Here is a 23589-nt window from a genome sequence, read left to right as displayed (position 1 = left end):
TATTTACCAGAGATATTTTATTAATATAGGACTAGTTTAGATTATAAATTATATTAAGGTGAAATATATTATAAAATATTGATCTATTATGATAATACTATTTATTATAACTTTAAATATCTGATTTACTAATTATTTTGTGATAATATACCAAAATACCATTGATATGACATTTTAGTCCAAAAAAATTGAAAAGAACTATTAAAAATACATCTAATCTAAAATACACCATATAAAATGTAAAGTTCATGGACTTTCTATAGAGTATATTTTTTTTCAGGGACATCAAACTTACAATCATCAAAATTTAAACGCCACATATAGGAAAATGAGATTGTATGTGATCCCAGGCCTGTATTGGTCATTTCACAACCTCGTTTAAATTTTTAAACGCTCCGATGCGTGTTCAACGGTCATGTACGCTACAACGTCTCTCTCTCACACACAACATTTTAAATTTCAAATAAAAAACCCATCTCACTCTCTCTCCCTCCCCAAACTCATACAACCCTTATTTCTTCAATTTTATCAGATCTTTCTCAAATTTATCGATTCCTTCGACTGATTCCAATCATGGCGAAGTCCAGTTCAGAAATCTTCGAGAACAGCAGATTTTTCGGCAGCATCGCCTCTTCAGTTCCGTTCAAGAGCTTACTCACAAAATCAAAGCAGAAGCCGTCTTTGAATCGACGCTCCAAATTCCGATCCAACTCTGAAAACATATCTCCGATGGACCTCAACATCCGCGATCCGCCACTTTCCGCCTCTGTTTCGTTCCCCAAAAAATCGCCTTCAAAAGTCAAAATCAATCCGCGCAAGGAAGAACTCCCCATATCGACACTCGACCAAAAAGAACCCAAAGCTTCTGATCCTTCAGTCAAGGTATTTGGATACACCTATATCATTATCTACTTGCTTCAGATGAAGATAGTTTAACTAGAGAGGTTTTTGTCTTTTGATAGGTTGCAGTGAGAATTATGCCTGCTGTTGGAGATGCAATGTTGAGAAAAGTTTCGGATTCATTACATGTTGATGAAAGGAAATTTACATTTGATGCGGTGTTTGAATCAAATGCAACTCAGGTTTGGCATATATATAACATTTGCAAATCTATGCTTATATCGTTTTTCATTTGGACTCTCTGATTACATGAACTGAGATTAAGAACTCGTCTTGCTTCTAAAAGTTTAAAGCTTGAATAAAGTTGTGGATTTATGATTATAGGAGGACGTATACCAATCAGTAGGCTCTCCTTTGGTTAAGGATGCATTATGCGGTTATAATGCATCAATAATCGCTTATGGACAGGTAAACTTGTAGCCTAATCTGTAATCGGAATTTCAGTATTGAACTTTTGAGATATCCTTTTAAGATGTCCTTTGCTTTCTGGATACTAGACTGGGAGTGGGAAGACATACACAATGTGGGGACCTCAAAGTGCGATGGTAGATGACCCATCCGTGAGTGGTCTTCAGGGTGTCGCCCCTCGCATTTTCCAGGATCTTTTCTCCAAGATTCAAAAGGTAGTTTACTCAGAATCATCTTTATAAATTGTGAGATACTAACTTGACAATTTGACTGACTATGCCAACGCTTCTCAGGAACAAGGGAGTGTTGATGGCAAACAGATAAATTATCAGTGCCGGTGCTCATTCCTTGAGGTGGTTCTCCCTCAGAGCATAAAAAAAATACTAAGTTTTTTGTTTCGTTACATGGCTTCTCGAACCATACACCAAAAATGAGTTTTGGCGTAGAAATCTTCTCCAATCATACACCAAACTCAAACCCATTTTTGGTGTTTTTTGTGAAACAACACCATATTTGGTGTTAATGCAAAAGTTTTGTGAGACAAAATCCCAAAAATGGTGTAAATCTTAAATTTGGTGTAAATGTTGGAGTAAAATTATTTTTTGGTGTAACATATACTCAAAAATAGGTTTGAGTTTGGTGTAAATGATTGGAGATTAGTGTTAAAGTTTATCTGCTTTTGTAGGTGTATGATAACAAGATTGGTGATCTGCTTGATCCAACACAGCGGGATTTGGAGGTTAGTATTATCTTTCTTTCAGACCAGAAGCATAAATTTCATTATTTCTACTGATCCAATGTCCTTTTTTGCGTGCAATTTACACCGTACTGGTTTTTTATTTTCTTATTTGCAGATAAAGGATGATGTAAAAAATGGATTTTATGTAGAGAATTTGACTGAAGAGTATGTTAGCTGCTACGAAGATATCACTCAGATTCTGATTAAGGTAAGAGGGGGCGGCTGACCTTGCATCACTCAGATTCTTTCTTACTGCTGGTTTTACTCTAATATTTTATCTTGCAGGGCCTATCGAATAGAAAGATAGGAGCAACCAAAATCAACTCCAAGAGTTCAAGATCCCACATTATGTTCACATTCATAATTGAATCATGGTGCAAGGTATAATCAGTAATTGAACCGGCAATACAACACATTCTCCAATACATTCAATGTCAATGTTCTAGCCAAATCCAAACAAGCCGTTGAAACTTGATTATCCTTATGCGTGTTTTCTGAATCTTTTCCTACATATCATTTTTGTAATCTAGAAATTACCATACAGGATTCCTCATCCAAGTGCTTTGGTAGTTCAAAAACTAGTAGAATCTGTCTGGTCGACCTTGCTGGATTTGAGAGAAATGTTGCTGAAAACGCTGGTAGGCAGCATGTGAAAGAAGGAAAATACATAAAGAAATCTATGTCGCAGCTTGGGTAGGCGTCATCTTTTGAGCTTGTTTCAGACTTTTGTTTATTGTTATGTCAGTTAATGCATTTTCTGTCGGTAGCTGAGATCTTCTGAAAATACTTAAATTTGGTTTTCAAAATGTTTGTGGATATATTCTAGTTTGGATAAACAGAGCCAGCTATTTAACATCACTAAGCTATTCTAAACTTCAGTTGCAACAGAGAACATTTTAATTATGGTTATTTTGGTTGGATTATATCATTTGCAACGGTGTTTGATGCATGCATTTGATTTGGTACTTTCTTGTGGATTGGTGTAGGCGCCTTGTCAACATAGTTGCAGGAAGGCTACCTGACAAATTGGATGAAGTTCCATATAGAAGTTCTCGTCTGACTCATCTTCTGAGAGAATCATTTGGTGGCAATGCCAAACTTTCTATGATATGCACCATTAGACCAGATTACAAGTAATAATTCTGTTCACTTATTTTCTATCCATTAAATATTTGTTGCAGAATTTGATTTTGAGAATAGACAATACCTTGGTGGTGGTGGTGGTGGTGTTCAGTCTACTTACTTTTCTAGCTAACTGGAAACGTTATTCAGCTTTTAAGCACATAGAATAATCTAAATCTAGGCTGTCTCTTATTCTTACTCTGACCGTATCACGATTATGATTGTCTGCTTACAAAAACAGGAGTAGTAGTGAAAGTATTCGCACTCTTAGATTTGGACTGCGGGCAAGGCTCATGAAGAATGAACCTATAGTGAATGAAATAACTGAAGATGACGTGGATGACCTGAGCGATCAGATTCGTCAGTTGAAGGTATTTGTTGGTTGATACTGAATTAGGAGAGCTTAGATAAGCTTTTTTTCTTTTATTGTTCTACTGAATCCTGAAGGTCGTCCTTGGATGCAGGAAGAGCTTATGAGAGCCAAGTCCAGTTCATCTGAATCATTTGAGAGCAGTTCTGGTTACTTTAGTGGAGGAAATGCACGTCAAGGCTTAAATCTTTTGAGACAAAGCCTGAATCGTTCACTGATCTTGCCCTGCATAGAGAATGATTCCGAAGAGAATTTATGTATCAATGAGGAAGATGTGAAAGAATTAAAGCTTCACATTGACAAATTGCGTAGCTCTGAGAATGGAGAGAGTGTCCTGTACTCCGCGGAAGGATGTGAGACCGAATTCACATGCGAACATTATCTAAGCTGTTCGGAGGACAGTGAAGATGAAGAAATTAATTCTAGTGAAAATCAAACAGAAGTTGTATGCCCAAACAGCTCTGAATTAGTGGAGGATGATAGCATTACTAAAGATTATGCTGCTATTGATCTTCCTCCACTAATGAATAACTTGTCAATCAGCAGTAGTCATCAGTTGCTCCAAGATCCTGTTTTGTCCGAGTCACCTAAGATCAGAAATTCTCAACGGAAAAGCCTGATCTTCACATCAAAACACCTTGAAGACGTGGGACAAAATCTGGATGTAATGAGGCAGTCACAGCAAGGAGATAACGTTGGATCCTCCTTAAGATCTAGCAGAATCTTTGCAGGCCCTACGGAGTCTCTGGCAGCTAGCCTCCACAGGGGATTGCAGATCATAGACTCTCATCAGAGGAACTGTGCTCCAGCTAGATCATCTGTCTCGTTCTCATTTGAGCATTTAGCTAATGTTTCTGCTGCTCAAGCCTCCCCCGAAAAGCACCCTACAGATGAGTCATCTGCTACTTTTGTTTGCATTAAATGTCAAGGCGAAAGTGAGGGAAATGGAACTAGAGATAGCGTAAAAACATGCCTGGTGAGGGTGGATGAGTCAGCAAGTTCAACTGGACTGGCATCCTGCTTTGCAAAGGTTTGTTTGAACTTGCTTTTATTTATATCCGAACTCTATTTCTTCATGGGTACTTAAAGTAATGCCATATTTGTGATCTTGATGTAGGATATGGAGAAGGAATTAACTGAAAAGGACCTCAGTGCTATTTGCAAGGATCAAGCAGCTCAGATTGAGCTTCTACACAAGAAGGTAAGGATTTTTCATTTGTTGCAATATTTGGACATATTTAGCCATGAATGCCAGTTAATTATCTGGTGTGATGATGCAGTTGGAGCAATGCAAGTGCACTAGCGATCAGTCTGCTATCAGCATATTCAGTAGCTCAACGAATTTTACCGACTTGAAGAACCATCTCCAACCAATCAGTGAGGAAGAAGCTGATAAATTCGAGCATGGAAACCCTGCAAATAAGGTAAGGAATTTCCTCTGCACTCTGTGGCTGTTACTTTTTCACTTGTTCTGACCTTTTCTGGTTTCCAGCTCCTAACATGGAATAGTGAAGAAAATGAAGAACCAGAACTCATAAAGGAGAAATGCGAAATCAAAGAAGTGCAAGAAAACTACAGTCTTGGCACGAAACAATCGTTCACTTCTGAAGAGAGGGAAGCACTTCTAAGTGAGATCGAAGTTCTCAAAAACAAACTGCAGCTCTACACTGATTCACCAACACGACGATCATCTGACATACTCAGATCATCGCTTTTGTCAAAGTCCTACCATCTTAGAAAAAGCTCCGCATTTGCTAACAGTGGAGAGGAGCTGGAGAAAGAAAGACAAAGGTGGATGGAAATGGAAAGTGATTGGATTTCACTAACAGATGAACTGAGGATCGAAATTGAGTCCAACCGGCACCGAGCAGAAGAGGCGGAGATGGAACTAATGTCAGAAAAGAAGTGCATGGAAGAGTTGGACGATGCCCTCAAAAGATCTGTCATCAATCATGCCAGAATGATCGAGCATTATGCCGACCTGCAAGAAAAGTACAACGACGTTGCAGAGAAGCATAGGGCAGTAATGGAAGGGATAGAGGAGGTGAAAAAGGCCGCCACTAAAGCAGGTGGCAAGGGTCGTCATGGCGCTCGTTTCGCAAAGGCCCTCTCAGCAGAGCTCTCTGCTCTGAGGGTGGAGAGGGAGAGAGAAAGGGAGTTGCTGAGGAAGGAGAACCGAAGCCTGAAGATTCAACTCAAAGACACTGCAGAAGCGGTGCATGCTGCAGGGGAACTACTTGTTAGGTTGAGAGAAGCAGAAGCAGCAGCTTCTGAAGCAGAGGAGAAGAACTTGACAATGGAAGAAGAGAATGAGAAGCTGCGGAAACAGATGGAGAAGGTGAAGAGAAAGCACAAGATGGAGATGATAACAATGCAACAGTATCTAGCAGAAAGCAGACTACCAGAGGCAGCTTTGAGGGGCCCCATATATAGACAAGATTCAGATGAGGTAGCTCCAACTCCTTGTTATGATACAATGGCAGGTGATGATGATCAGGCTTGGAGGGCTGAGTTTGGGCCAATTTATCAGCAACCCTTTTAAACGATGTTGATTACATAAACCCACATTTTTTTTCCTATTTATTTCTATAGCAGTCAGTGTTTGAGTGTGGTTCTTGGCCACATGATTCATACTTATTTGAACGATGTTGGTTACATATGCTTGAAAATATATATGTTTTTAAGTAATTCATTGGCATTGGTCAGCGAAAGATACCCCACAGAATTTTGTAGTGTAAAAAAGGTCAGTTTTATGTAATTCATTCATTAAATTGCCTTTTTTGGGATTCAGTGGACTTTTATTATTGGTTATTATTTCATTTCAGTCTTTAAAACTAGACAAAAAAATGAAAATAAAAGAGTGTTTGTACAATGGTTAATATTAAAAACAAAAAATTATATACATCAAAATTTGTATTAGAACAAGAGGCAAGGCTATTCAAGAAGAACACTCCATAACCAACTCCAATATGATCTCATTAAAGAAATTTTGTCATACTCTGGGATCAGCATCTCCCAATTTAATTGAGTAGATCCTCTTTCGTTCGGCACAGATGCTTTTCCCTTGAGGAGTTTGTACATAAGCATGTCCAACAAGAATCAGACAAAATAAGCAAAATTTCAATAGGATCAGCAGCGGCCTCTTCTTACAAAACTTTGCAATAAATTGACATATTGCACCCAAATCAAAAAATGCAATCACCAAACTCATACAATGAAGCTTGAATTCTTGCTCTACTTTTTCCTCTTCATCTTGCTACTACTCACACTCACTAAATCATCAAAGCATAACAAGAATTCTGCTACCTCTCCTCTCCCTCCAGGTCCATGGAAGCTTCCATTCATAGGAAACTTGCACCTTCTCTTCGGATCTCTTCCACACATTGCTCTCAAAAACCTATCCACCAAATTCGGACCACTCATGTATCTCAAGCTAGGCCATGTCCCCACCATCATCGTCTCCTCCTCCGACGTCGCCAAGCAAGTCATGAAAACGCACGACCTGATCTTCGCCTCCCGCCCGCCTCTGCTGGCAGTCAAGATCATGTCGTACAACTGCACGGACATAGCGTTCGCGCCATACGGACCCTACTGGAGGGAGCTCCGCAAGATCTGCACGCTTGAGCTCTTGAGTGCTAATCGCGTCCAGTCCTTCCACTCGCTGAGGCAGGAAGAGATTCTGATGCTTGCTCAATCCATAGCTTCGTGCACGGGATCACCGGTTAATCTGACTGAGAAAGCGTACGCTTCCGCCTACAGTCTCACTTCAAGGGCCGCGTTTGGCATGAAAACCAAGGAGCATGAAGCGTTTGTTTCGCTAGCTCAAGAAGGTACCGAAATGGCTTCCGGTTTCGATCTTGCTGATGTGTATCCTGGTGTTAAGTTGCTTCAAGTGATGAGCATAACTAGGTGGAGATTGACGAAGCTGCATCGACAGGTAGACAAGATTCTTGAAAACATCATTAATCAGCACAAAACTGTGAATTGTAGTACAAGACAAGACGACCTAGTTGATGTTCTGCTAAGATATCAAGAGAGTGGACAGGAACTTCCCCTTACCATTGACAACATCAAAGCTGTTATCCTAGTAAGCTTTCTATTGTCTAAACCAGTCATTGAATTCTATTATCACTTGCTTACTAACATTGTGTTCATAACAGGATGTTTTCAGTGCAGGAAGTGAGACGTCGGCGACAACAGTAGTTTGGGCAATGACTGAGATGCTGAGAGACACACGAGTCCTAGAAAACGCTCAGGAAGAAGTGAGACGTGTTTTCAAGGACAAGGGCTGTGTCGACGAATCTCACTTCGACAAGCTCAAATATCTCAAGGCAGTAATTAAGGAGACACTAAGGTTACATCCACCACTGCCCTTGTTACTCCCCAGAGAGTGCAGCCAGATCTGCAACATCAATGGATACCGAATCCCACTGAAAGCTAGAATCATGGTGAATGCGTGGGCGATCGGGAGAGACCCCAAACAGTGGGGGGAGGACGCTGATAGCTTTAAACCGGAAAGGTTTCTTGATGCTTCAATCGACTTTATAGGCAATAACTTCGAGTTTATTCCTTTTGGCGCAGGTAGAAGGGTATGCCCTGGGATCACATTTGGTCTCACCAATGTCGAGCTTCAACTGGCGATGTTTCTCTATCATTTCGATTGGAATCTGCCCGACGGAATAAAACCACATCAACTAGCAATGACAGAGACGTTTGGCGTTACGGTTAAAAGGAAAGATGACTTGATGGCCGTTCCTACTGTCAAGATACCCCTCCAAATTCTTTGAATGTAGCAATGGATTAAGATTTGAATTCTAGTTCATATATATTTCTGTGGCATAATCAAGATAGAACCTTGATTGCTGGAAGCCTCATAGAGGTCAAGATACCCAATGTATTTTATGTCAAGAATCCAAAATCCATATTTCAATGGCACATATCACAAATCAGTTTGGATCCAAATCTTGGCATGTCCCATGGCAAGATGATTTCACACAATACTCAGCCTTTGTGTTAAACATAAAGATCAAACCAATCACTAATCAAGATTGCAACTTGTTTGCTGGAAAAGGGATGCAGTGTTTTTCTCTAACTATACACAGATACATAAGCCCAAAAACCAACCTCAAAAGAGAATAAGAGAAAGAAACAAAAAAGCTATGACAAAACAAGAAAAATCAGAGCATATGTGGCACTTGCTTCTTTCTTATTGATCACAGAGCATGAAAACAAAAGTTACAAAACAACAAGAAAGGATTCAAGATTTGCATCTACGCCAATAGGAAAACACATGATTTCTCTTATTAAGCATAAACAAACCTCAAAATCACAATCACAATCACAATCACAATCACATACATACACACAGAGAGAGCACAAAGAAGCTAAATAACATAATTAGACCAATCAGAAATATGTGAAGTCTGATCCATGGTGAAGCTAGGAATGTTATCCAACTTAATCGGATTCTCCTTCCCCCCAATCAACCTCGCCGGATTCCCAACAGCCGTCGTCCTAGCCGGCACCTGCTTGAGAACGACAGAGCCAGCACCAATCTTAGCCCCATCCTCAATCCTCACATTGCCAAGAACACAAGTCCCCGCACCAATCAGCACCCCATTCCCAATCTTCGGGTGGCGGTCGCCCGAGACCTTCCCGGTCCCACCCAACGTCACGTTATGCAGAATCGACACATTATCCCCAATCACCGCCGTTTCCCCAATCACAACCCCAGTAGCGTGATCGAGCAAGATCCCCCGCCCAATTCTCGCCCCGGGGTGAATATCCACCGCGAAAACCTCGGAGACTCTGTTCTGAATCAAGAGGGCCAAGATTTTGCGGCCGTTCCGCCAGAGATTGTGGCCAATTCGGTGAGTCTGGCAAGCTAGGAAGCCCTTGAAATTCAAGAAGCAGTGGACGTAGGCGAAGCAGGCGGGGTCCCGCTCCTTGACGGCGAGCAAGTCGTGGCAGACTGAGGGGATGATATCGCGATCCTGGCGCAGAACCGAGATGAAGAGGTCGTGGAGGGTTGCGACGGGGAGGGTGGAGTCGGCCAATTTGATGGAGATGTGATTGGCGAGAGCGGAGTCCATGGAATCATGGGAGAGGATGGAGGTGGAGTAGTAGTTGCACAAAATGGATTCTTGATCGACGGCGGCCCTGGCCTCGTCCTTGATTCGCAGCCATAAATCGAGTGGAATGGGTGAATTGGGGCGGGATGGGGTTTGGGTGGTTGAAGAGTGGAGGCAGCAGGTGTTAAACGACTTAAAGGGTAATGGCTGCTTGAGAAGAAAGGGTGGTCGAATGAAATTTGTAGACATTGATGGGAGTAATTGTGAAGTGTAATTTGTGGGAGTCATTTCAACTTTAAAGAAGATCAGGGGAATTGAATGAGAGTTGGAGTTTAAGAAAGAAGATTGATATGGTGAAGTGGTGAAGTGGTGGCCATGCTAATGCTAATGCTAATGCTAGGGTTACCAGCTTGCGTCTACTTCCTGTTCATGGAGATTCATATATTACTCCTATTATATATTTCTGGTGAAATCTAATCAAATTAATTTATATTATTGATATAAGGAGTACATATTATAATATCAAAATGACAAATCTTAAGTTATTTCAAAAAAACTACTCCTTCACAAAAATTGTGGTAATAAGCTAAGTAAATCGATAATAAAGCAGGAAAGTAAAATGGACGAAGAAAATATAAAGTAAAAGAGAAAAAAAAATTATTACTTTTTGTGATAGAGAGCATGAGTTTTAAGAGCGTTTCCGGTAGCACACTTTCCACTAGGACTTTCCACAAAAACTTCATGCCACGTCATCATTAGGACTTCCCATTTTACTGCCACATCATTAGGACTTCCCACTAGGACATCCACTAGGACTTCCCACAATTATTCAATTTACGGAATTAAAATTTACGGAATTAAAATGTCGATACAGAATACGGGAACATTCGAATACAAGCCCTATTTATAGAGTTTTTTTTTTAAAAAAAATATTAAAACTCGGACGTCCGACCCTCGCCACAGTGGCGGACGTCCACCCGCCCGTGGGTCGGACGTCCGAGCCCATCCGACAGGCATATGGGACGGGCGTGTCCGCCCTTCTTCTTCACTACGGCGGACGTCCGGTCGAACGTCGGCGACGTCCTACCGCAACGTCCGCCATTGGAGATGCTCTAAGAAATGACTAATTCTTTTGGATGAATAAAGCACCCCATTTAACTCTTATTATGCATCTCACTTTCTTATTTTGGGATTTTCTATTAAATATTTTATTTCACTTTTAATATTTTTACTGAATAGATTACATTTTATGCTAACTTGGTTCACTTTAATTTTAATACTACTATAAATTTATATAAGTAGGATCCTGTATTCCAATAATTTTTTCACCAACTTGTCTTTTCATATAAAAGTGGAACCAATATACTAAGGGATTCAGTCCAAAATTAATGTTGATTTTGCAGAGAGTATTTCATTATTGTTTGATTCTAGTTTGTAGTTTAAGTGAAATGGTATCATTTTTATTAGTACTACAATTTTATTACCGATCAAAATAAAAATAAAATGACTTCTTTCTACTTTCTTAAATACAAACAGGGATCGTATTAATAAAGAAAGCTGAATATATATTCTTTCAAGGTGCCTAGAAAAGATGAGTAGTAGGAGTATTATATTCAGAGGCAAATAATTGATTGGAATGAGGCCGTGATGTTGGTATACATTCAAATGATTCAACGATTCAATCTTCTTTAACTATCTTCATGTTTTTATTTATTTAGTGAGTACTCTGCTTCATTTTTGTCAGAGATAACTAATCGATCTAGTTTTTTATTACCTCTTGGATTTATTTATTGATGTAGGAATTGTTCGATATGTGTATTAAAGTGTCAGGGAATTGACATTATTGAGTTAAAAATAAACAAATTATATCCAGCAGAATTATTTACTTTTGGTTTATCTAGTTTTATTGTGGAACCTAATTTAGGGTATTTATTATTCTGGAATAATTGGGCAAAATTTGCACATTTGATAATGGGTACACAATTGATAGATATACACATGACTGATTGAGATAGCACATAGTTGAACTAAATAATTGAAAGAGTCATAATTGTAGAGTTGAGACAATAAACATTTTTTTGACATTTGGAAATACACATAACAGTGAGTCTAAATTTAATTATACTACACAGTTTATATGGACTACACAATTGACAATCCATTTTTGAACCTATATCCGAATGATAATAGAAAGGCTCTTGCCTACATTGCATATCATTGGACCTTGCTCATTGGTCATAGGTATACAATGGCTCTAATCAGTATGATAATAAGCAATTTAACTTTATCACATACTACTAATATTCTAGTACTCCATACTACTATTAAATGATATATAAAAAATATCAATACAGAGTAGTAAAAAAATGGAGTATAGTAGTATTATCAAAAGTGAGTGGGACCTACGATTACGATCCACTAAAATACATGCGGCGCACCTTCACCGTTGGCAGCAAAACCTTTGTTCAGATTCTGTGTTGAATAGTAAACAATCATTTCATGTCTTCAACATGACATTACTTTCATGATTCTTTCAATTTTAATTGTTTATTCCCACTATTTTATTTCATGAGAAGCTAATCTGCAAATCATTGGTGCATATTCCATGCTTCAGTTCTAATATTCTGACATCCTTTTCTTAGAAACTGATATTTAGTCTTAATTAAACGATATACCAACATCACGGTCGGCCGAATATAAATTGATTTAGAAACTGATATTTAGTCTTGATTAGAAAAATTAAATCCATGTTCTGACTTATTCTAAATATCCGCAGCTCAACTGATGGAAATGAGAGTATTAATAATCATGAAACTATTATCACTTACTTACTCAAGTTGGTTCATGCATAACTAAAATTATCAAATTAATAATGAACGTTGGTCTTCATCTTTCCCTGCTTAAGCCAATAAATATCATGTGTACAACGAAATCACATTTTACATTACCGTGAGATCTAAAGCTTAACCTCCACATCAACACCGGCAGGCAAGTCGAGCTGCATCAAGGAGTCAATTGTTTGCGCAGTTGGGTAAAGGATGTCAATGAGTCGCTGATGAGTTCTAATTTCAAAATGGAACCTCGCATCTTTGTGCACGTGAGGAGATTTGAGAACACAGTACACCCTTCTCTTTGTTGGTAAAGGCACTGGACCCATAGTCTTTGCATTTGTTGTCCTTGCCGCTTCCATTATCTGCTTGCAAGAGTCTTCTATCAGGGGTACCCAGTATGATCTCAGTTTGATTCTAATCTTCTGCTTTGGTGCAACCTGAAACCAAAACACCCTTTCAGTAAGTACTCCATCACTTGAAGGCCACCAAAGCTTCACTTGAACATGTACCAGTTGAGCATATCCCGTGTGGGCCGTATTTTTATGGCTAGGATGTTATTAGTTAGGGTAAGAAATTGTCCTAAGATAAAATTTCTGGGCAGTTAGATTACATTAAATTTAGCATTGTGTTTCTCCAATTTCCTAGAATTAAAAGTTACTTTCATGCTTGCTGTTTCCTTCTCTAAACAATCTTGGCTATTCTTGAGAAATCATAGTTATCCATCTAAAACTGGTTTCTGAAAAAAAAACAAGAACCTACTCAGTGCATTAATTCCAAGAATCTTCAGACCAGAGTGAAGATCCCTAATGGGGAAAGGGATCATAAAAAATGAATATGAAGGAAGCATAGAATCCAGACTTTCATATGAGGTCAGATAGACTATATCGTACTTGCAAAAGCAGTGACCATTTTGCCTTACATCTCATATATCTCCTTTTTGGAGATATAATTTACATATAAAACTATAAACCTGTGTTTTATGCATGGACTGCAGAAGTTGATACACAGGGTACATCAATTTTGATTCTAATAAGAAGGTCCTCAGTGAGTTAGGATTTAGAAACATTTCTAATAAACTGAGGAACTCTATTAATACATTAGTTAAATTATATCGACTGATAACAGAGACAAGACCACTTTAAAGTTCAATTGTTCCAATACTTCTAGGTGTCGTTCGGTTGCTATGACTAATTATCATATGATTATCCATATAGGATTAAGTTGTGAGATTATTTTAGTTGGAGGGGATGGCTATGACTCATTATCATATGATTTTCCATCTAGAACTAAGTTGTGAGATTCATGAACCAAACATAGTACATATTCAATCATGAGATAATCTTTCAAACCAAGCCCCCGGTGGAATATAGAAGTGCTTGTATTTAACTTGTTTTTATTTCTCAGAAGTGATTGATAGGACAAGGATAATCTTAGTATAAATTAATGTCTATATGTAACAAGATAGGAGAACATCAAATTCCTGCTAAAAGTTAGGAGAAATATATACCATATCTAAATCCAATGTGGTCTGATATATTCAAGATAAGTCACATAAAAAGAGTGTTTGAACGCCAAGCTTGATTTTGATTTATAACCATAATTTCGTGAAGGAGGATAATTTATACGGAGTACTTAGTATTTTTAACCTGAATAATAGATGTGCCTAAAGATGGCTTAGTTTTAATATCAGCACAATGCAAACTGTTTATAATATTGTTCACCTTCAACAGAAATATATGTAAAAAATAGTACCATCCAGCTAAAAGTATTCAAATGCATGTGTATGCATAAGGACATGATCTTAGTCAAATAACCACCCTTCTTCATTCCTCCAAACACTTACCATACAATACATGCTCTTGTTCGATTATACAACTAGGAGATCTAATACTCCGTACAACTCTTGAACTGTAGTCAGCTTCAAGTCTAATATACTGGACTTGCAAGAGAAAGGAAAATGATACCAAGCTTAACTGTTTGAAATTTCCTGAATTTTCTAGCATGTAACTGAAGCCTCAATCCTAGAAAATCCTCGAAGAAAGATTCAATTGCTCAAAAACTCAAAATTACATCTGAAATACATAAACTAATTCACAGAAAGTATAGAACTCGTAAATCTTCAGTAACACTCCAGTACTGTAATAACCTTTCCTTCCACTATTCTCACAACTTCTCATGCCTCGGGTTCATTTTAATCTGGGTTAAAGACTTGAACCATGTGAAAAGACTTACTATCTGCCTTACCTATTCTTTTAGATGGCACAATTTTCATAACAGAACCAAAATTAGTGAAGTTACAAAGAGGACATGAAAATACTTTATCCACTCAATGCTGAAGCAGAAGGAGACTCATCCTAAAATCCACAAACAAAAACATATTCACGATAACGAAAACAAATTTGAGCTGATTAAACGGCAGTAGAAGAAAACCTCAGTAGCAGTAGAAGCGGCATTGGATTCCAACACTTGAGGAGCAGCCAGAATTCTGGAAGAAGTGATTCGAGAAGGCTTCATCGCCATAAAGTTTGAGGGGTACGAACAGTAGACCGAAACTTGCGGTCTTGAAGAAATAATCGACGAATTGCACACAGGAATAGCTAAATTCGAAGGAATTGAAGCCATTTTCGAATTGTAGAGAGCTTTATCCCTCAATATGTCGGTATGAAATTATGATACTATGGATACTGCTCTGCACAAATTTTCACACTTAAATCTACAGTAACATTTTAAGGGCTAATATATGGGAAATGGATCCATTCCAGTGGTGCACAGGGGCTGTGCCATTTTTTACCAACCAAATTAAATAAAAGAAAAGGAAAAAAAATAGAATAGAGTGAACTATATAAAAAGTCCCTAATATTTTCAAAAGTTACATTGCAGGTCCTTAGGGAAAAAAAATACCTCCGCATAACCCTACCCTTTTATATAATCACAAATCTTATTTTTTTGGTCTATATTGCCCTTGAGCCCTAAAAGGGCATTCCAGTCATTTCAACCCATCGTCTGACATTGGCGGCCTGCATGCGCTGCGCCATCTACTTTCATGACGCGAGCGATTGGACGTTTTTGTGCAGCGGCGCCATTTCGTCTTCCGTTTTCTTCACTCCACATATAGACTTAAAATGAGAATTTGAATTCATTCTAAAATATTCACATTTTGCGGTCTCTACAATTTACAATCTTTTCCCTCCATACCACTTCCCACCTACCAACTCAAACTCAGTATCTGTTGTAAACCCTCCCTTCGTCCTTGAAGTCTATTGCATGAATGGCCCCAAAACGGAAGCGAGGTGGGTCCGCCGGTGCTTCCTCCTCGAGAACTGGGGGTCGGCGTGAAAAACGTCCCGCACCTTCGCCATCGCCGACGCCATCGCCATCGCCAACGCCAACACCACCGACATCGGCCTCATCATCACGTTCATCATCGCCTGCGCCGCCGCGTAGACATGGACCGGAGGTCATCGATGTGGATAAAGAGACTTGGGATGTCAGAGATCCTGAACTGGATTTTTTCCATCCCGAAGAAGAATACAGTAAGATTGAGTTCTGAATTTTTCAAAATTTTTCAAAATCACAAAATTTCACTGATACATAGTCTCAGTTTGTGATTTAGGGTTCCGAAATTTGTTGGTAATTAGTTAGGTTAGGTTATTTAATGTTGTCTAATTTTGTCACAAGTTTAAAGTTGTCTGATTTTTTCACAAGTGTAATGTTGTCTGATTTTGCCACAAGTTTAATTTTGTCTGATTTTGATTAACAGGGGAGGCTCCTGGAAAGTTTTCGGTTGCTTTCCATCATGGTGGTTCGTTCTTCGGGGCCAAAGATGAGAAGAAGAAGTATGTTGGTGGTTATTTGACTTTTTTTGACGACTGCGATATTAACCAATTCTCCCTGATAGACTTGTCTAGTATGGTACTTAAGTTGAAGTATGATATGAAGACAATATGCGAGTTTTATTACGTTCATCCAAAGTATAGTCCTGGCTGTGAGGGCAAAGTAATAGGAGGTCCATTGATGCCCATTGTTGACGATGAACACCTCATCGAATTCCTCAAGGTTGCTGCTACTAGCACAAAGCTAGTTCACATATACGTTTTGGAGATAACCCGAGCTGCTGCTATGCTGAAAAAGATGGAAGAGGAAGCGCAAGCGATTCTCGAATTCACGACGCGGAAATCCACAAGAGTTATTATTGAAGAGATTGAAGAAGCTGAAGCTGAACCAACTGTCTCAAAGGTTCGACCGAGGAAGAAGATGCAGGAGCAGAAGGTTCCACCGAGGAAGAGTATGCAGGAGCAGAAGGGTTTAAACAATAAGCCTTTGATGATTGGGTGGTATGATAAGGACGTTGAGTTCGATGAATATCTTGTAAAAAGTCTAGAAGATGCCCGTGCTAAGTGGAAAAGGGACGACGAGGTAGCACGTCAAAATTTGGAGAAAGCCTTTGCAGAGGTTTCCTCCGAAGCAGTAGTATCCGACGTCGTACCATCCGAAGCAGTAACATCCGAAGCCCCATTCTGTAATGCTATACCATCCGAAGCAGTACCATCCGAAGTACCATCCGAAGTTGTTGAAGCTGTACAACAACCAATACCAGATGTTGTTGAACCTATGGCAGATGTTGGACAAGTTGGAGGAGAAGACCTCCATGCACACGTGCAAGAGGTAATTTGTTGTGATATTAAATGATTATATCATAGTACCCCGTTTGTGATTTGTGATTCACAATGATTGATGTTAGTTACCCGTTTGTCAGTTGTGATTTCCATAAATCTAATGTAGTACCTCGTTTGTTATTTAGTATTTTGTTTGGTTGTGTTGAGCATGTGGACCCAGTGTCCCCTCCCCTCCAAATTGTTTAATTTGTCAGTGTATTGATTCACTTTTGTATTGCGTAGGAGGTAATTGGTTCGTCATGCCCTGAAGATAAAACTGTGCGTGTGAATGTACTTGAAGAGGTGTACCAACCGGTGATGGACGGTGGATGTGAACAACAAGCGGACATTCGGGTTGACAGTTCATTTATCCCGATTCTTGAGGACATTACCCATGAACTGTTCACGGACGAAGTTCACACCTCTGTGCAAGAGTCAGCTCCAACTGGTGTAGTTTCAGAAGAAGCCCAGCCAACTGCAGGAGAAGTACCCGGTCAAGTTGTCCAAGATGATGTTTATTGTCCTTCATTCGAGTATGTTCCCGACGGATGTCATCTGCATAACGAGGGATGTGAGACTGATGATGAGGATGGGGTCGGGCATTTTATCTCCTTGGCAAGCATGTGTCGAGATGAGCAGCTGTTTACATCTTATCACCAGAGCCTATGTCAGCAACAACCGGAACAGCAGCGGAGTGCGGATGCAGACACCGAACAAGAAGGTACTGGAGAGCTGAATGGTGAGGGCAATGGAGGGGCAAAGAAATGCCGAAAGTACTCCCCTGTTGTGGAACAACGGAATTCGAAGGATAAAAACCCACTATGTGAGCAAGAAACAGTGGATGAGCTACAAGATCTACAAGATCTAGAAGATTTGGAGGGGTTCAAGAAGAAGGGTTTAAAGTACACTCCATTCAAGCTGACCAATGAGCTTCCATGTTGGAAACCTGGTGATATTTTTAAGGATCGCGATTTCTTCTATGAGGTCATGCGCCAGTACGCCATAAGGACCAGACGACGTGTGGATGTCATAAAAAATGATGGGAAGAGACTCCGTGCCATTTGTAAAGGCAAGACATGTGAGTGGTATATGTATGCAAGGAAGATTGAAACCCACAACAATACCGATTATGTGGTAATGAATATGCATAGAGATCATGCTCACACGTGCTCACAAGTGTTGGAGCAGAGATGGCTCACGTCCAAGTGGCTAGCTGCGCGTTACATGGAGAAAATCAAAGCGAATCCCCACATTCCATTGGCAGCTATACGGCAGTGTGTGGATGAGGAGTTCGGGCTGAAAGTTGGTAGGATGAAGACGTATCGTGCAAGAGACATGGCATTAGATGGTATATTTGGCAAGGCCGGACTCCAATACCGGCGATTGTTCTACTACAAGTCAGAATTGGAACGGACACACCCTGATTCGAGTGTGCATTTACACTACGAGAACTTCAGGGAGCCTGAATTGGTAGGCCCCAGATTCTTGAGGTTTTATTGTTGCCTCGGGCCTTTGAAATCTGGTTGGATGCGTTTATGTCGTCCAATTATCTTCTTAGATGCTTGTTTCTTGAGAGGTAGGGGACAACTTATGACGGCCATGAGGATTGATCCAAACAACGGTTGGTGGCCTATTGCGTGGGCGGTGACTGAGGCCGAGAGCTACGCACAGTGGAAATGGTTTCTCGACTACCAATCAGAGGACCTTCACATACACGATAATGCTCCAAGATACGTCTTCATGTCCGATCAACAAAAGGTACGAGTAATGTGATTTCAGTAGAAATTATATACTCTAATTGTGATTTTTAAATAATAAATACGTCAACTGTGATTTGGCATATAAATGAAATAGTTCGTTTGTGATTATAGATTTTGTCGTTTGTTGTATAGTATACATGTGCTACTGGGTGTTGTGTGTTGGGATTACTCATGTATGTGCTAATTTGGTAGGGTCTTGCAAAAGTCATCGCTGAGGATTTCCCACAGAGCGAGCATCGCTTCTGTGTCCAGCATATATACAACAACTTCAAGAAGAGATTCATTGAGGAGAACTTTAAGGAACTATTGTGGGAGCTTGCATCAAGTACAACCCACGAACAATATGTGGAGCGGATGGAGGCGTTGAGGATTATATATCCCCAAGCACATCAATACCTGCTCGGTGTTGCTCCAAAAGAAAAATGGGTGAAGGCGTATTTCTCCTCACATGTTTGTTGTGATGTTATCTTGAACAATATCTGCGAGACCTTTAATTCAAAGATAGCAATTGCTCGAGAGTTGGCCATTATAACCATGTTGGAGGAGATCCGTGTTGGGGTTTGTATACTAAAAGATGCTTCGAGCGTACATGCCTTTGTACAGTCAGCTTGTGCATGTATACGAGAAACGCCACGTCCACTTGTTTACCTAATTATGAGAATAAATAATATAATATAATGGTTTATTATTGAAATATAATAAACAAGTCTAAGGTTTTTTACTAAGAAGGTCAAGTAGGGAAATTCGATGAATCTCCTCATGAGTTTTCCAGTAGGGGACTTGGCCAGATCTAGTAAGAAGAAAAACGTATTCACAACCTAGATAGGCTTTGGCTACCTATCGGTACGGTTGCAGTGTTTGTGATAATTCTCTCTTACCTAAGAAGAGATTAGTAACACCGGTGTGGTAAAGCACTGAAAGGATCTAATCCGAAATGTTTTCTTTATTGCTATCTACTGAAAGAATACATTTAAGAAAGTTTAGTACTCCCTCTGTCCGCCATTAGGAGTCCCATTCATGGGCGGCACGGGTTTTAAGAAATGTTAATAAAAGTGGGTGGAAAAAAGTTAGTGGAATAGGGTCCCACTTGTATATATTAGTTTTAAATGAAATGTGAGTGGAATGAGTTAGTGGAAGATGAGACCCTATTACCATTTATGGTAAAAGTGAACCGGGACTCTTATTCGTGGACGGACTAAAATGGAAAAACGGGACTCTTATTCGCGGACGGAGGGAGTATTTTCTAGTCTATGATATTAATATTAATATTGTTTATTCAATCAAATGCCACTTTGACTTATCAATATGTGAGAGTTTGTACGTAACTCAAGTTCATGATATCTTGGGTGGTAGTAATTGAATAACATGAAGGTATTGAAATATTATTTCATAGAATTCGCGTGCCCAGTGTGGTATGATTAAATCTCTAAGGGGTGATCCCCAAGAGGTGTTTGAAAAAAGAATTTATTATTCAGAAAACTGCGCAGTTGGAATTTATTCCACGAATAATAAATAAAGTTTCAAACTAGAAAAACTCTTTGGAGAATTAATTTAATTCTAGTCACATAGCAGACAAAAGAATTAAATTGACGGATCAAGATAATCTTAAACACGGGAAATATTATAAAATAAAATGGACCCAAGTTATTTGTAATTTGGTGATTTAAGTGGGAGTGCAATATTATTCTTTAGTGGAACAAAATAATATTCCATTGATAATATATTAAATCATGGGTCATTTGATTTAATTAGTTAATTATCTAATGGGTGAGCCCAACACTTAAGTCATTCCATGGATCCCCTTACTAGCCCAATAAGGTCCACTATAAATAATGAATGAAATGGAAACCCTAGCATACAATCCAAGACAACACAAAACCCTAACCCTAGGAGGCAAATCGGCGCCTCCCTCTTCTCTCTCACTTGGTCTCGATTTTCGTGCCTAGCACGTGGGAGAATTAGGGTTTTGATTATTGTTCTTGATCTATCCTAATTCATAGGATTAGATCTAGACAATTTGGTGTTTGTATTGGGTTTCCCTAGATCCATTCAAAGTTATTTAATTGATAATCTAAGATCCGCCCACACGGATGGAGAATCAAGGACAAGGGAATAGTACGGAAGATTCGTGGTCGATAAACCAAGGATCTCCGGGTGGTGCAGCTAGCAACGTCAATCTAATGATGTTGATCGTTTGATCAATGACTTGAGGTTGATTCTCAGCAAGAATCGTCCGCCCACATACCATCTACAAGGAGAGGACAAGGAGTTTCGTGATCAGTGGCATACCGCGGAATGTCATCTCAAGGGCTTCCTTTTAGCCGGTGTTGGCAATGCCCTTGAGAGGTTTGACAAACCCAAAAGGCCGTTGGTCAACAAGCCCAAGTGGTTTGAAGAAAAGTCCTCTAAGGTAAGAGCTGGTCGCGCTGTGGAGCATTTAAGGAGTGAGGTATTGGAAGAGGGCCATGATGTGGGCAAATACGTCCTAGTCATGCATGGCTATTTCCATGAACTTCTATTATCGGGGGGGAAAGTTGACCCAGAAACCCAGAAGATAATGATCCTTGATGGGCTTCCAGATAGCTTTAATGAAGTCAGAGATGAAATTTTGTTTAGCGACAAAACGTTTTCAATTCTGGAACTTTATAACAAGCTTGTGAATGCTCAAACTGAGATGAGAAAAAGGGGTGGACTTTTGAGATGATCATGTTCAAGTCAGAAGAGTTTATTTTTGCTTTTATGTTTACATTGTTGAATTTTAAGAGTTTTTGATATTGTTTGGTTTTGATATCATATGGATTATTGATGTGGAATTTTATTCCTAGACTATCAATTGTGTTTTTGGATTATCGATGTCATTTTATAATGCTTGCATTATTAGATAAATGAAGTTTTGATTATCCAATTATTTATGACATCAAATATAACATGGTTAATATCAAAATGTTTACTTGTGATTAAATTTGTTGATTCAATTATTATGAAGTTTTCTTCTAGAAATATTGATTATTAAGTTTCTTTAATCCTTAAGTCTTTTGAACCATTATTTTGTTGATGAGTCAATAGAACATTAATGTTCGACATGGATTCAATACAAAATAAAATGATCTTATGATCACGTTTGTTCAAATAAAGGTGTAAGAAAAATAATCACAATAATTGATTACAAGACAAGTAAATTAAATTCAACTAGAAACAAGATAAGTATTTGTTATAAATACTAGAAGTTCTTGTATAGTAAATATAGTATGCACATTAAATTTGTTTTAATGTTCCAAGCCTAGAGTTGACTATTTGATTAGTTATTGTTTTATTTATTTTGTTGTGAAAGTGATAATTAAAATAGTGGGAGCTTTTCTTAATGAATAATTAAATTCTAAGTGTTTAATAAGAGCGTCATGGCTTGTTTTATTAAACTAGGATGAATTTAACTCCAGACACTGTTTAAATTGTTTTAATAGCCTTAAAGAATATTGAGACTGGTATTTTTCTACTTTTAAAAGTGAGAGCTAAATTTTGTCTCATAGAATATTCATAAATGGAATTAAGGTAATGTTTGATAGAGTTAAAAGGGTTCACACCCTAGAATGAAAGAAGTGATGAATTGCACACTTTCTAAGACTCTAATAACATTAAAAGATATTTCCAAGTTAGCTATTAAAAATTAGAATTACTTTTGGGTTTCCAAAGGAAGTATTTCTAAAAATCACAACAAATGGTTAAATAAATGAACTCTTGGAATTTATGACTATAAAACAAAGAATGCAATCATTCGGTTTTATTTTGTCATAAGGACTAATTTCCAATTAGTCATTGTGATGAGGTAATTATGTTCATACATAAATTTACATCACAAGTTATATAGCAAGGATAATACCAAGTTAGGTTGGTATTATATAATTAAAGTTTTGGGAATCATATTCGACATGATTAAAACTTTATATATTGCTATAAGTATTCTACTTTAATTAGTAGAAATTCAGAAGGATTAAAATAATGGATTTTGATAGAGGAATATGTATAAGTGCACTTGAGAAAGGCACATAAAATTATTCCACTGGATCAAAGGGCCTAGAAATATTTTGATCAAATAATCGTGCTCCTTAGCAAGAATTAAGGTTATAAATTACAAGTATATTTCGTTTTATGTACTCTAGCAAACTATGTTGGTAGATTCTTTTAAAGAATTATAGTTTTGAGTACATAGTGGCCAAAGCCTGCTTTGAGTATAAGTGGGAGAAAATGTGTGTGAATGTGTAGCACAAGGCCAATAAAGCGGTAGGTATACTCGAAAGCATTCTTTGAGTATAAGTGGGAGATTGTTGGGGTTTGTATACTAAAAGATGCTTCGAGCGTACATGCCTTTGTACAGTCAGCTTGTGCATGTATACGAGAAACGCCACGTCCACTTGTTTACCTAATTATGAGAATAAATAATATAATATAATGGTTTATTATTGAAATATAATAAACAAGTCTAAGGCTTTTTACTAAGAAGGTCAAGTAGGGAAATTCGATGAATCTTCTCATGAGTTTTCCAGTAGGGGACTTGGTCAGATCTAGTAATAAGAAAAACGTATTCACAACCTAGATAGGCTTTAGCTACCTATTGGTATGGTTGCGGTGTTTGTGATAATTCTCTCTTACCTAAGAAGAGATTAGTAACACTGGTGTGGTAAAGCACTGAAAGGATCTAATCCAAAATGTATTCTTTATTGCTATCTACTGAAAGA

The 23589-nt window shown here is 38.5% G+C and overlaps 4 protein-coding genes across 4 annotated transcripts; 2 read left to right on the top strand and 2 right to left on the bottom strand.

The window, feature by feature from the left end:
- The first annotated feature begins 471 nt into the window (after window positions 1-471).
- On the top strand, window positions 472-6229 carry LOC125197244 (kinesin-like protein KIN-12F). The gene is made up of 15 exons (XM_048095966.1): window positions 472-882; window positions 963-1082; window positions 1225-1308; window positions 1398-1523; window positions 1602-1661; window positions 1994-2047; window positions 2163-2255; window positions 2333-2428; window positions 2592-2740; window positions 3034-3180; window positions 3411-3540; window positions 3634-4569; window positions 4657-4740; window positions 4820-4963; window positions 5032-6229. The coding sequence occupies exons 1-15, from the start codon at window positions 574-576 to the stop codon at window positions 6079-6081; spliced, it is 3582 nt and encodes a 1193-aa protein (XP_047951923.1). The 5' UTR covers window positions 472-573; the 3' UTR covers window positions 6082-6229.
- A 439-nt stretch (window positions 6230-6668) lies between these two features.
- On the top strand, window positions 6669-8495 carry LOC125191696 (salviol synthase-like). Its single transcript, XM_048089104.1, has 2 exons — window positions 6669-7626; window positions 7700-8495. Exons 1-2 carry the CDS (start codon window positions 6754-6756, stop codon window positions 8324-8326), a joined length of 1500 nt encoding a protein of 499 aa, XP_047945061.1. The 5' UTR covers window positions 6669-6753; the 3' UTR covers window positions 8327-8495.
- Window positions 8496-8726: 231 nt separating this feature from the next.
- On the bottom strand, window positions 8727-10019 carry LOC125191697 (serine acetyltransferase 1, chloroplastic-like). Its single transcript, XM_048089105.1, has one exon. It carries the CDS (start codon window positions 9896-9898, stop codon window positions 8924-8926), a length of 975 nt encoding a protein of 324 aa, XP_047945062.1. The 5' UTR covers window positions 9899-10019; the 3' UTR covers window positions 8727-8923.
- Window positions 10020-12451: 2432 nt separating this feature from the next.
- Window positions 12452-15157, bottom strand: LOC125193158 (30S ribosomal protein S10, chloroplastic-like). Its single transcript, XM_048090906.1, has 2 exons — window positions 14872-15157; window positions 12452-12878 (listed from the first exon to the last, which is right to left on the bottom strand). Exons 1-2 carry the CDS (start codon window positions 15061-15063, stop codon window positions 12567-12569), a joined length of 504 nt encoding a protein of 167 aa, XP_047946863.1. The 5' UTR covers window positions 15064-15157; the 3' UTR covers window positions 12452-12566.
- Between the last annotated feature and the right edge of the window lie 8432 nt (window positions 15158-23589).

This window comes from Salvia hispanica, chromosome 6, assembly GCF_023119035.1.
Source record: "Salvia hispanica cultivar TCC Black 2014 chromosome 6, UniMelb_Shisp_WGS_1.0, whole genome shotgun sequence".
In the NCBI taxonomy this organism is placed as follows: Eukaryota; Viridiplantae; Streptophyta; class Magnoliopsida; order Lamiales; family Lamiaceae; genus Salvia; species Salvia hispanica.
The sequence above is the reverse complement of the archived record's forward strand: the minus strand, read 5'-3'. Positions and strand labels throughout refer to the sequence as shown.